Source organism: Diaphorina citri, unplaced genomic scaffold (assembly GCF_000475195.1).
Source record: "Diaphorina citri unplaced genomic scaffold, Diaci psyllid genome assembly version 1.1 scaffold103, whole genome shotgun sequence".
NCBI lineage: Eukaryota > Metazoa > Arthropoda > Insecta > Hemiptera > Psyllidae > Diaphorina > Diaphorina citri.
This window is the reverse complement of record NW_007377540.1, coordinates 331,326-343,966: the sequence shown is the minus strand read 5'-3', so window position 1 is coordinate 343,966 and position 12,641 is coordinate 331,326. Positions and strand designations below refer to the sequence as shown.

The following is a 12,641-nucleotide window of genomic DNA, read 5'->3' as shown; positions in this document are numbered from 1 at the left end:
ATATTTTTTTTTTTCTGACCCCCCCGATGACCTCACGTGACGTGATAGTGTGTTTCTACCTTAACTCCACCTACAAAATCATACTATTCATACTCTTATTTCGCCGCAGGTAATACAATACGATGTACCAGGGTCGGCCGCTAGTTTTGTACACAGATGTGGACGCACGGCTCGCATAGGACAAACGGGCCGGGCCTTAGTCATGTTGATGCCTAACGAGGACGCCTACCCTTGCTTCATTCGGAAATGACATCAAGTGATGTTGATTGGTCAACTATGTCTGGACACACCTTAAGAATGTATCCTGTACTCAAACACATATTTTTTTTTTCTTTTCTTCCCTTTAGTGGACTGGCAAAAAGTTGACATACCTTACAAGTGAGTATTTGAAGTAGTTTTCTTCCCTTTAGTGGACTGGCAAAAAGTTGACATACCTTACAAGTGAGTATTTGAAGTAGTTTTCTTCCCTTTAGTGGACTGGCAAAAAGTTGACATACCTTACAAGTGAGTATTTGAAGTAGTTTTCTTCCCTTTAGTGGACTGGCAAAAAGTTGACATACCTTACAAGTGAGTATTTGAAGTAGTTTTCTTCCCTTTAGTGGACTGGCAAAAAGTTGACATACCTTACAAGTGAGTATTTGAAGTAGTTTTCTTCCCTTTAGTGGACTGGCAAAAAGTTGACATACCTTACAAGTGAGTATTTGAAGTAGTTTTCTTCCCTTTAGTGGACTGGCAAAAAGTTGACATACCTTACAAGTGAGTATTTGAAGTAGTTTTCTTCCCTTTAGTGGACTGGCAAAAAGTTGACATACCTTACAAGTGAGTATTTGAAGTAGTTTTCTTCCCTTTAGTGGACTGGCAAAAAGTTGACATACCTTACAAGTGAGTATTTGAAGTAGTTTTCTTCCCTTTAGTGGACTGGCAAAAAGTTGACATACCTTACAAGTGAGTATTTGAAGTAGTTTTCTTCCCTTTAGTGGACTGGCAAAAAGTTGACATACCTTACAAGTGAGTATTTGAAGTAGTTTTCTTCCCTTTAGTGGACTGGCAAAAAGTTGACATACCTTACAAGTGAGTATTTGAAGTAGTTTTCTTCCCTTTAGTGGACTGGCAAAAAGTTGACATACCTTACAAGTGAGTATTTGAAGTAGTTTTCTTCCCTTTAGTGGACTGGCAAAAAGTTGACATACCTTACAAGTGAGTATTTGAAGTAGTTTTCTTCCCTTTAGTGGACTGGCAAAAAGTTGACATACCTTACAAGTGAGTATTTGAAGTAGTTTTCTTCCCTTTAGTGGACTGGCAAAAAGTTGACATACCTTACAAGTGAGTATTTGAAGTAGTTTTCTTCCCTTTAGTGGACTGGCAAAAAGTTGACATACCTTACAAGTGAGTATTTGAAGTAGTTTTCTTCCCTTTAGTGGACTGGCAAAAAGTTGACATACCTTACAAGTGAGTATTTGAAGTAGTTTTCTTCCCTTTAGTGGACTGGCAAAAAGTTGACATACCTTACAAGTGAGTATTTGAAGTAGTTTTCTTCCCTTTAGTGGACTGGCAAAAAGTTGACATACCTTACAAGTGAGTATTTGAAGTAGTTTTCTTCCCTTTAGTGGACTGGCAAAAAGTTGACATACCTTACAAGTGAGTATTTGAAGTAGTTTTCTTCCCTTTAGTGGACTGGCAAAAAGTTGACATACCTTACAAGTGAGTATTTGAAGTAGTTTTCTTCCCTTTAGTGGACTGGCAAAAAGTTGGGTTAAGCTTAACGAATATATCAGCTAATGCTTGCCACTCACGCTCAGACCGCCTGACAGACATAGGTCTTTCAGACAATCTAATCTTGAGACCTAGGTCTAAAGCGTTTCCACGTGTCGTGTGTCGTGTGTAGTGGGAACACTCTCATTTAAATTACATTGCCTACAAGAACATTTTGTGTTGTTCAGAAAAAAAAAAAGTGTCCTGTAGTGGGAACACGCCCATTGAAATTACATTGCCTGCAAGACATTCGGGAAAAAATCGGATGAAACTCACGACAAGTGGAAACGGGCCTTAAGACGTAGCGTGTAAACGGTCCTTAATATTGTCAATCCTCCTCCAGAAATCCAGACAAGGAAGCGAAGCGCAAGAAAAACCTCCAGGTCTACGAGGAGACAGGGCAGTGGCCGGACGCCAAGCCCAAGGGGGGCAAAGGCAAGAAGAAGAAACAAACCGTGGCGTGGTCGGAAAAGAAAGCCAAGAAGGAGGCGTCCAGTGAGAAGAGACTGAAGAGGAAGGAGGTGAAACAGCAGAAGGAGGCGAGTGGCGTGGAGAAGAAGAAGAGGAAGAGGAACGCAGTGAGTGAAGAGGATCTGAGAGAACTGGCCAAGGACATTGCTCTTATGAAGAAACTGAAGAAGAAAAAGGTAAGAAACCTGATTAAAGAGTTGGTAACTTTTAAGGATATACACAAAACTTGTGAAACAACTTAAAATCAATAGGGGAAAATGATAATCGCTTTCTTTTGTTTTACCAGATTAATTTTTATTTACCAGAACAAAAAAGCCAACTGTTATTATTTTCCCCTACTGATGGTAAGAAAACTTTTTTGTCCAGCCTCTGTGGCCGAGTGTTGAAGAGCAATGACTCTCAACCTGGATGGGCCGCATTCGGATCCCGGCTGGGACGGAAATTTTCTGGCCAAACTTTTCCGTTTTCGGATGTGAAAGAATCTGCTTCAAAGTAATGGAAGAACGGTTCCGAGGTACAGTTCATTAACCTTCTAGTTTTATTCCTTTTTGTCCCTTATGTTCCTTAAATAGTCCTATGAAGTCATTTCTTCTTATTTTGTAAACATGATAGTTTAAGTCGTAAAAAAGCCCATTTTCCTTTTATAATAGTGGTCTAATGATCAATCTGAATGTCTCAACCCAGATATAATCCGACTTGGTAATCATAATAATTCCATACATATTCCATTCCATTTTGTTTCACCACCTTTTTTTCTATAAATCCTATCTGTCCTTTATGTTCCTTGAATGCCCCTATGAACTCCTCACACCTAAACTTCTATCCTGCCTTGGAAGCCAGCAATGACATTGTAGGGAAATATTGGAATGCGAGAGGAAAAATGGCCTAATGGTCAAAGATCCCGACATTTGCAACATACACACACATACATACATTAACATTACGTTTTTTGGTGGTGGGGATAAAAAATAACGAAGGAAGTAAAAAAAAAACAATATGGCGAATCGTAATCCGAGAAAAAGCCGCATTACAAAATTCGTGAAAGGAGAGGAGGGGATAGTATAGGTAAATTTGGGAAGCCAGAGGTAGAAGGAAGTAGTAAAAAAAAAAAAAACAATATGGCGAATCGTAATCCGAGGAAAAGCCACATTACAAAATTCGTGAAAGGAGAGGAGGGGAAGTTAATGTAAAGGTAGGAAAACGTAATGTAAGAGAAAGAAAAATTCGAATTAAGCTAATGTACATTCACATTACGAAAGGAAAATAGGCTAAAAGTTGTATAAATAAATGAACTCAGTTCACTTAAACTCCTGTCTCCTGTCCTGCCTTGGAAGCCAGCAGTGATATTGTAGGTAAATTTGGGAAGCCAGAGGTGAAATGACCTAGTAGTCAAAAAAATTTCCTAACAAAAACAACATATTGTTTCAGATAACTGAGGACAAGTTTGACGAAGCATTTGAAGCGGTGGAGGACACATGAAAGTCCAATTGGCTGTGCTCTGCGGATCCAAGACTGAAATCGAAGAGAGAAGAAAGACAGGATAGGAAAAAGCCAGCCGAGAACGAACCTTCAGGATAAAAGCCGCCCCGGGCGGGAATCAAACCCGCGGCCTAACGCAATGTGAAGTGAAAAATTGCTTTGAGGAACACCGCGTTGCGTCGACTAGCTTATAGCAGGGTTTATATGCGACCTGGAAAAGCCATGGAATCTGATAATCGGCCAAAAAGTCATGGAAAATCGTGAAAAGTTAGAGAAAACCTGAAAAAAGTCATGGAATTTGCGACCCGGCCAAAAATTAAAAATATTCAAATTAAATATCAAGGATATCCGGAAAACGGCCTGCGGCGCATTCCCGCTCATATCCATTGATATTCTGCATATTTCAATTAAAATGAAGGGGTGATCTTACTGATTTTCAAATACCTCCACCCCCTAATTTTCTGGAAAATTCATGGAATAGTCATGGAATTTTATTCCGGGAAAAGCGTATAAACCCTGTTATAGGGATTTCTCAGCCGTTCTCCGTCCAGCTCTTCCACCCAACCGCAGCTGTCTGGTACATCCAGGTACCCCGGCTATCTTATCAGCGGCAACATTTAGTGGGTGGTTATTGTTCTAGACCAGCGGTTCCCAAACTTTTAACTACGCGGCCCCCTTTTTTTCTATCTTGAAGGTGCCGCCCCCCTTTAAAACCTGAAGGCCGTCTTTATCATTCCACCCAGTTTCAAATCCATGAAATCCATTTCAAATCCATTCCACCAACCTCAGTGGTGTCGTGGTTAACGCGGTGGACTTCGGATCTGGAGGTTGGTGGTTCGAGTCCAAGTCAAGTCAAGTCATAAAAGTTAGTGTAGTGCATTAAAGCAGGGAACGACATTTGTGACAAGCATTTACGCTTAACACAATTAAAATTCCTCATTTATCAAGCTATCCTTTCCTGTATAAAACGGGGTTTTCAGACGAAAATCAAAAATAACTAACTTTCCAGGTGGTCTTGCGGCCCCTTGGATGTCCTTCGCGGCCCCTGGTTTGGGAATCGCTGCTCTAAGCTCTATTGTTAGCCACCAACCTCAGTGGTGTAGTGGTTAGCGCGGTGGACTTCGGATCTGGAGGTTGGTGGTTCGAGTCCAAGTCAAGTCATAAAATTTAACGTAGTGCATCAAGCAGGGAACCACATTTGTGACAAGCACTTACGCTTAACACAATTAAAATTCCTCATTCTACCAAGTTTCAAATCCATAAGGTCAAACCGTTATCAAGCTATCCTTTCCTGTATAAAACGGGGTTTTCAGACGAAAATCAAAAATAACTAACTTTCCAGGTGGTCTTGCGGCCCCTTGGATGTCCTTGGCGGCCCCTGGTTTGGGAATCGCTGCTCTAAGCTCTATTGTTAAATCCGGAGTGAAATCCACCCCTAAATCTTGTCCTATCCCAATGGAGAGATAGGAACTCTTTAGTGTCTAAGTGACAACTGCAGCTAATATCTGTGTTAATTTACTTTTTATTACAATGTAAAGAGTTGATTTTTACGATGAGTTGATTTTGCTTGTTTTTATTTTTGAATTTTTTATTGGACTTTTACTTTTTTGAGGCTGTTTTATTTGGACTTTTTTTTTAATTGGGAGCCTTTTTTTGGACTGGTAGGTATTTTGTGAAGAAATTTTTTGTTACTTATTGTTTATCCAATAAGCCAGGGCCGTATTTAGAGGACTCCGAAAATTTGGAACATCCACCCCTCCTCCTCTAGTGTTTGGACTCTCGGCCCCCTCCCCTCGACAAAATCCTGTATACGGCCCTACGGCATTTTTTAAAGGAAAAAATCGGTTCATTGACCGCCTTATTTTAATGGAGATTCTAATCTCTGGTAGTAGCGGGTTCGAATTCCCGTGGGAGTGGCCCACTAGAATAAAGTTCGCCCCAGGCGGGAATCGAACCCGCGACCTAGCGCTTACAAAAAAATTTCGCAGCCTTTACGTCTCATCTATGCTACTTCAAACTGTCATAATGATCAAGTGCGTTTTTCTTACGGTCTGTTATACAAATTATGTCACAGGAAATCCCATGTTTACATACAAATGTTTATTATTATTATTATTATTATTTTTGTAAGAGGTTTGATAGAGGGAACTGTAACTGCCCATGGTCTTATCGAAGAGAGAATTTTATACCGAACATTATCCGCTCAGGATAAAATCCGCCCCCTGTGGGAATCGAACCCGTGACCTAGCGGCCTAGCGCTTACAAGGCAGATGCACTACCTTTAAAGCTAACTAGGCTGGCTGTTTTGGTAAAAAGACTATCATTTTAGGCATGCTACGACACAGACCACATGCGTCTAATGTAGGAGTTGTTTCATTTGCTACGAAATAAAAACTATTATTATTATTATTATTATTTTTTGTAAGAGGTTTGATAGAGGGGACTGTAACTGCCCAAGGTCTTATCGAAGAGAGAATTTTATACCGAACATTATCCGCTCAGGATAAAATCCGCCCCCTGTGGGAATCGAACCAATGACCTAGCGGCCTAGCGCTTACAAGGAAGATGCACTACCTTTAAAGCTAACTAGGCTGGCTGTTTTGGTAAAAAGACTATCATTCTAGGTATGCTACGACACAGACCACATGCGTCTAATGTAGCAGCTGTTTCATTTGCTACGAAATAAAAACGGCAGTGAAACACTAATCTTTTTTTGTTTGTTTTAACTATCTTTTCATTACAGGCCCGCACTGCGTCTGATCAAGTGAACAGTTTCAAATGGACAGTTCTGCCCCCCATACAGCAGAAACTGTACCGTCTAGTCCACGCAGTGGGAATTGAACCCGCGACCTAGCGCTTACAAGGCAGACTACCTTTCAAGTTAACTAGGCTGATTGCCAGACCCCAGCTGTTGCATTTTCCTAATCAGTCCGTCCCTGCCCTCGACTGCGCGGACTAGACGGTACAGTTTCTGCTGTATGGGGGGCAGAACTGTCCATTTGAAACTGTTCACTTGATCGGACGCAGTGCGGGCCTGTAATGAGAATGATACAGTCTTTTAGAACAACAGCCAGCCTAGTTAACTTGAAAGGTAGTCTGCCTTGTAAGCGCTAGGTCGCGGGTTCAATTCCCACTGCGTGGACTAGACGGTACAGTTTCTGCTGTATGGGGGGCAGAACTGTCCATTTGAAACTGTTCACTTGATCGGACGCAGTGCGGGCCTGTAATGAGAATGATACAGTCTTTTAGAACAACAGTCAGCCTAGTTAACTTGAAAGGTAGTCTGCCTTGTAAGCGCTAGGTCGCGGGTTCAATTCCCACTGCGTGGACTAGACGGTACAGTTTCTGCTGTATGGGGGGCAGAACTGTCCATTTGAAACTGTTCACTTGATCGGACGCAGTGCGGGCCTGTAATGAGAATGATACAGTCTTTTAGAACAACAGTCAGCCTAGTTAACTTGAAAGGTAGTCTGCCTTGTAAGCGCTAGGTCGCGGGTTCAATTCCCACTGCGTGGACTAGACGGTACAGTTTCTGCTGTATGGGGGGCAGAACTGTCCATTTGAAACTGTTCACTTGATCGGACGCAGTGCGGGCCTGTAATGAGAATGATACAGTCTTTTAGAACAACAGTCAGCCTAGTTAACTTGAAAGGTAGTCTGCCTTGTAAGCGCTAGGTCGCGGGTTCAATTCCCACTGCGTGGACTAGACGGTACAGTTTCTGCTGTATGGGGGGCAGAACTGTCCATTTGAAACTGTTCACTTGATCGGACGCAGTGCGGGCCTGTAATGAGAATGATACAGTCTTTTAGAACAACAGTCAGCCTAGTTAACTTGAAAGGTAGTCTGCCTTGTAAGCGCTAGGTCGCGGGTTCAATTCCCACTGCGTGGACTAGACGGTACAGTTTCTGCTGTATGGGGGGCAGAACTGTCCATTTGAAACTGTTCACTTGATCGGACGCAGTGCGGGCCTGTAATGAGAATGATACAGTCTTTTAGAACAACAGTCAGCCTAGTTAACTTGAAAGGTAGTCTGCCTTGTAAGCGCTAGGTCGCGGGTTCAATTCCCACTGCGTGGACTAGACGGTACAGTTTCTGCTGTATGGGGGGCAGAACTGTCCATTTGAAACTGTTCACTTGATCGGACGCAGTGCGGGCCTGTAATGAGAATGATACAGTCTTTTAGAACAACAGTCAGCCTAGTTAACTTGAAAGGTAGTCTGCCTTGTAAGCGCTAGGTCGCGGGTTCAATTCCCACTGCGTGGACTAGACGGTACAGTTTCTGCTGTATGGGGGGCAGAACTGTCCATTTGAAACTGTTCACTTGATCGGACGCAGTGCGGGCCTGTAATGAGAATGATACAGTCTTTTTTTTTTTTTTTTTTTTTTTTTTTTTTTTTTTTTTTTTTTTTTTTTTTTCGATGAGCCAGTCTAGTTGGAGTGTAGCGGCTCTGCCTTGTCAGCGCTTGGTCGCGAGTTCGATTTCCACCGGTTTTTTTTTTAATTTTATTCTAAACAGATAGGGTTCGTTTTCCGAGTAGATAGTAGGTATGTACCTATATGTCCCTCAGACTCAGAATAATCAGAAGGTGAGGCTTCGTCTTACTAATAATTAATAATAGACTCTTGGGTGGAAGGTAACCACCAGGCGAGTTTAACGCCGGAGGCGTTCTCTACCACCTAACCCTTAGAGCTACATTATTATGTGGTCAAATTTTTCAATAAATGAGGATCGAATTCCACTTTTTTACCAAGTTCTCTACCACCTAACCCTTAATAATCGCAGGTATCTTTAGAACTCTTACCCACGCAGCTAATTTTATTCTAAACAAATAGGGTTCGTTCTCCGAATAGATAGTAGGTATGTACCTATATGTCCCTCAGACTCAGAATAATCAGAAGGTAAGGCTTCGTCTTACTAATAATTAATAATAGACTCTTGAGTGGAAGGTAACCACTAGGCGAGTTTAACGCCGGAGGCGTTCTCTACCACCTAACCCTTAGAGCTACATTATTATGTGGTCAAATTTTCCCATATATGAGGATCGAATTCCACTTTTTTAGCAAGTTCTCTACCACCTAACCCCTAATAATTGCAGGTATCTTTAGAACTCCTACCCACGCATCCCGTCTCAGAAGACACCTTCTCTTCCATCCTATCTCAAGTTCGCCAGCTACAACTCTCAGATCGTGCTATGTTTGATAAGGCAAATCGCGCTTTCGTGTCCTACGTGCAAGCTTATGGCAAACACGAGTGTAGTCTCCTACTGCAGGTGAAAGATCTGGACTTGATGGGTTGTGCGTACAGTTTTGGCCTGCTGAGGCTACCCCGTATGCCGGAGCTGAAGAATAAGGATGTGAGCGGGTTTGAGGCCGTGGAGGTTGACTTTAATAGCATACCTTACAAGTGAGTATTTGAAGCGCAAACCGCGCTTTCGTGTCCTACGTGCAAGCTTATGGCAAACACGAGTGTAGTCTCCTACTGCAGGTGAAAGATCTGGACTTGATGGCTTGTGCGTACAGTTTTGGCCTGCTGAGGTTACCCCGTATGCCGGAGCTGAAGAACAAGGATGTCAGCGGGTTTGAGGCCGTGGAGGTTGACTTTAATAGCATACCTTACACGTGAGTATTTGAAGTAGTTTTCTTCTCTTTAGTGGACTGGCAAAAAGTTGACATACCTTACAAGTGAGTATTTGAAGTAGTTTTCTTCCTTTTAGTGGACTGGCAAAAAGTTGACATACCTTACAAGTGAGTATTTGAAGTAGTTTTCTTCCTTTTAGTGGACTGGCAAAAAGTTGACATACCTTACAAGTGAGCATTTGAAGTAGTTTTCTTCCTTTTAGTGGACTGGCAAAAAGTTGACATACCTTACAAGTGAGTATTTGAAGTAGTTTTCTTCCTTTTAGCGGACTGGCAAAAAGTTGACATACCTTACAAGTGAGTATTTGAAGTAGTTTTCTTCCTTTTAGTGGACTGGCAAAAAGTTGACATACCTTACAAGTGAGTATTTGAAGTAGTTTTCTTCCTTTTAGCGGACTGGCAAAAAGTTGGTTTAAGCTTAACGAATAATTCAGCTAATGCTTGCCACTCACGCTCAGACCGCCTGACAGACAGGTCTTTCAGACAATCTGACATACAAATGTACTTTGCATAAATAAGTTCGTAAGATATCTTTTACTAACGTAAATAACATGGTAGGTATCTTCTACCTACTCTTTCGTAAGAGATTGTATCGTCAACGCGCCTCTGTGTGGACTTTCCAATTGTCTTGTTGATTACTCTTCTCAGCTTCTCACTGATAAGCTGATTGTGTTAGGTTAGACACGAAATAAGTCGCGGTTAAGAGTAAAGAAAAGTTGGAAAAAGTCGAGTTAAGAAAAATTAGTAGTTATAAAAAAGAGATAAGAGAAGTAAATAAAAGTAGTTAAAAAAAGAAATTAGAAAAGTTAATAAAAGTAGTTAAAAAAAAGAGTTAAAAGTTTTTTTTAAAAAAGGAGTTAAAAACAGTCGAGCTTGAGATTTTTTCCCCATTTTAGTGTCAAAATGTAGATCTTAGGAATAGGATATAATAAGGTCTCAGTTTTTTGAAATGCCTCGCGTGTAATGGATCACGTAAGTGTGGCGTTATTTTGTGGGGTCAATCTCGGATTGAACTCATTCTCGAGTAAAAAATATCCACAGTGAGTGAGTTATGAAAAAGAGCTTTTGTGAACTACTTAGTCAACAACAATAAGTCAGATCTAAATGTAACTCACTCAATTCCCCGTTGATATAGGGAGTTGGGATTTGACTCATTGGCTCAGAAGTTAATTTAAAAAAAGTGTTTTTTTTTTTTTCATAACCCCAGTCACTCTTTCCCAGAGATATTCCGTGGTTTTAAACCTTTTTATTTTACTAATATATAGCGGAACTATACTAGTAATGAGAAAGTATTGTTTTATTATTAAAAAAGTTAATAGAGGGAACTGTAACAACTGAGGACCTATCGTCCCGAAATGAAAGAGAGAATAACGGCAGGATAGGAGAAAGCCAGCCGTCACCGACTTTAATCTATTCTCTTCCTCAGCCGTTTTCAGGCGCCCCTCTGCTATGGTGACCCCTTTCCTCCTAGTCTACTTAGTCCTGTCCTGGGCCCGGGCGCAAGACCCCTTCTCCGACCAGCCCAAACTGTTCTCCGAGAATGGCAATTTGAAGCTTCAGGCGGGCCGCGATCGCAATATAACCCTTCTCACATCCGGCTCCGGGCAGGTTTATTTGAACAGCGAAAACCTGGTTCAGCTTAGCGGCCTGGTAAGTTCTGACTTTTTCTATGGGGCAACAGCACCTGTAGCTCAAACGTAGAACGTTGGATTTGTAATCCGGAGGGTTGTGGTTCGAGTCTTACTAGAAAAAAAACTTTTAAAAAAAAAATCGTGTCGTGTGTAGTGGGAACACTCTCATTTAAATTACATTGCCTACAAGGACATTTTGTGTTGTTCGGAAAAAAAAGTGTCGTGTAGTGGGAACACGCCCATTTAAATTACATTGCCTACAAGGACATTTTGTGTTGTTCGGAAAAAAAAAGTGTCGTGTAGTGGGAACACGCCCATTTAAATTACATTGCCTACAAGACATTCAGGAAAAAATCGGATGAAACTCACGACAAGTGGAAACGGGCCTTAAGACGTAGCGTGTAAACGGTCCTTAATATTTTCAATCCTCCTCCAGAAATCCAGACAAGGAGGCGAAGCGCAAAAAAAATCTCCAGGTCTACGAGGAGACAGGGCAGTGGCCGGACGCCAAGCCCAAGGGGGGCAAAGGCAAGAAGAAGAAACAAACCGTGGCGTGGTCGGAAAAGAAAGCCAAGAAGGAGGCGTCCAGTGAGAAGAGACTGAAGAGGAAGGAGGTGAAACAGCAGAAGGAGGCGAGTGGCGTGGAGAAGAAGAAGAGGAAGAGGAACGCAGTGAGTGAAGAGGATCTGAGAGAATTAGCCAAGGACATTGCTCTTATGAAGAAACTGAAGAAGAAAAAGGTAAGAACTAAGAAACCTTATTAAAAAGTTGTTAACTTTTAAGGATATACAAAATTATACACAACACTCAATAGGGGAAAATGATAACAGTTCGCTTTTTTTACTAGATTAATTTTTATTTACCAGAACAAAAAAGCCAACTGTTATTATTTTCCCCTACTGATGGTAAGAAAACTTTTTTGTCCAGCCTCTGTGGCCGAGTGTTGAAGAGCAATGACTCTCAACCTGGATGGACCGAATTCGAATCCCGGTTGGGACGGAAATTTTCTGGCCAAACTTTTCCGTTTTCGGATGTAAAAGAATCTGCTTCAAAGTAATGGAAAAACGGTTCCGAGGTACAGTTCATTAACCTTAAATAGTCCTATGAAGTCATTTCTTCTTATTATTTTGTAAACATGATAGTTTAAGTCGCAAAAAAGCCCATTTTCCTTTTATAATGTTAATGTACTGGTTCTGCCCCCCATACAGCAGAAACTGTACCGTCTAGTCCGCGCAGTCGAGGGCAGGGACGGACTGATTAGGAAAATGCAACAGCTGGAGTCTGGCAATGCTAGTATATCTGCTCCCAGAGGGGTAAGTAGTCATTCTATTAGTTGTGTCAACTGTAGACCTTATAAAAACTAATAGCAAAACGGGTTTTCATGTGCTTTGGAAGGCCGTACCCTAACAACATCGATGGTTGGGAAATCACAGAGCAACCCAACCCTAACCATGCAACCATTTCCCAACTCATTGTTACATGGTTGGAGAACTGTTGGCCAACAGTAAGACAGCGCACCAGCCCATATATTTTGCCAACCATCAAAATAATATAACGTAAGATCAACAATTACCCTACCTTAAATGTTGGTAGGGTTCAAAAGTATTTAACGTCACAACAGGGGCGAGAAAAATAATATTCAACAAAAACGAAACCAAAGTAGGTACATC

At 41.5% G+C, this 12,641-nt stretch overlaps 1 protein-coding gene across 1 annotated transcript in view; it reads left to right on the top strand.

Moving 5' to 3' along the window:
* Nucleotides 1–12,479, top strand: part of LOC103524550 (ATP-dependent RNA helicase DDX55) — a 35,363-nt gene extending 22,884 nt beyond the window's left edge. Inside the window, 5 exon segments of the mRNA XM_026819928.1 lie at nt 110–256; nt 8,800–9,107; nt 11,408–11,711; nt 12,180–12,284; nt 12,405–12,479. Of these exon segments, the coding sequence (XP_026675729.1) occupies nt 110–256; nt 8,800–9,107; nt 11,408–11,711; nt 12,180–12,284; nt 12,405–12,479 (939 nt within the window).
* Nucleotides 12,480–12,641: the final 162 nt, after the last annotated feature.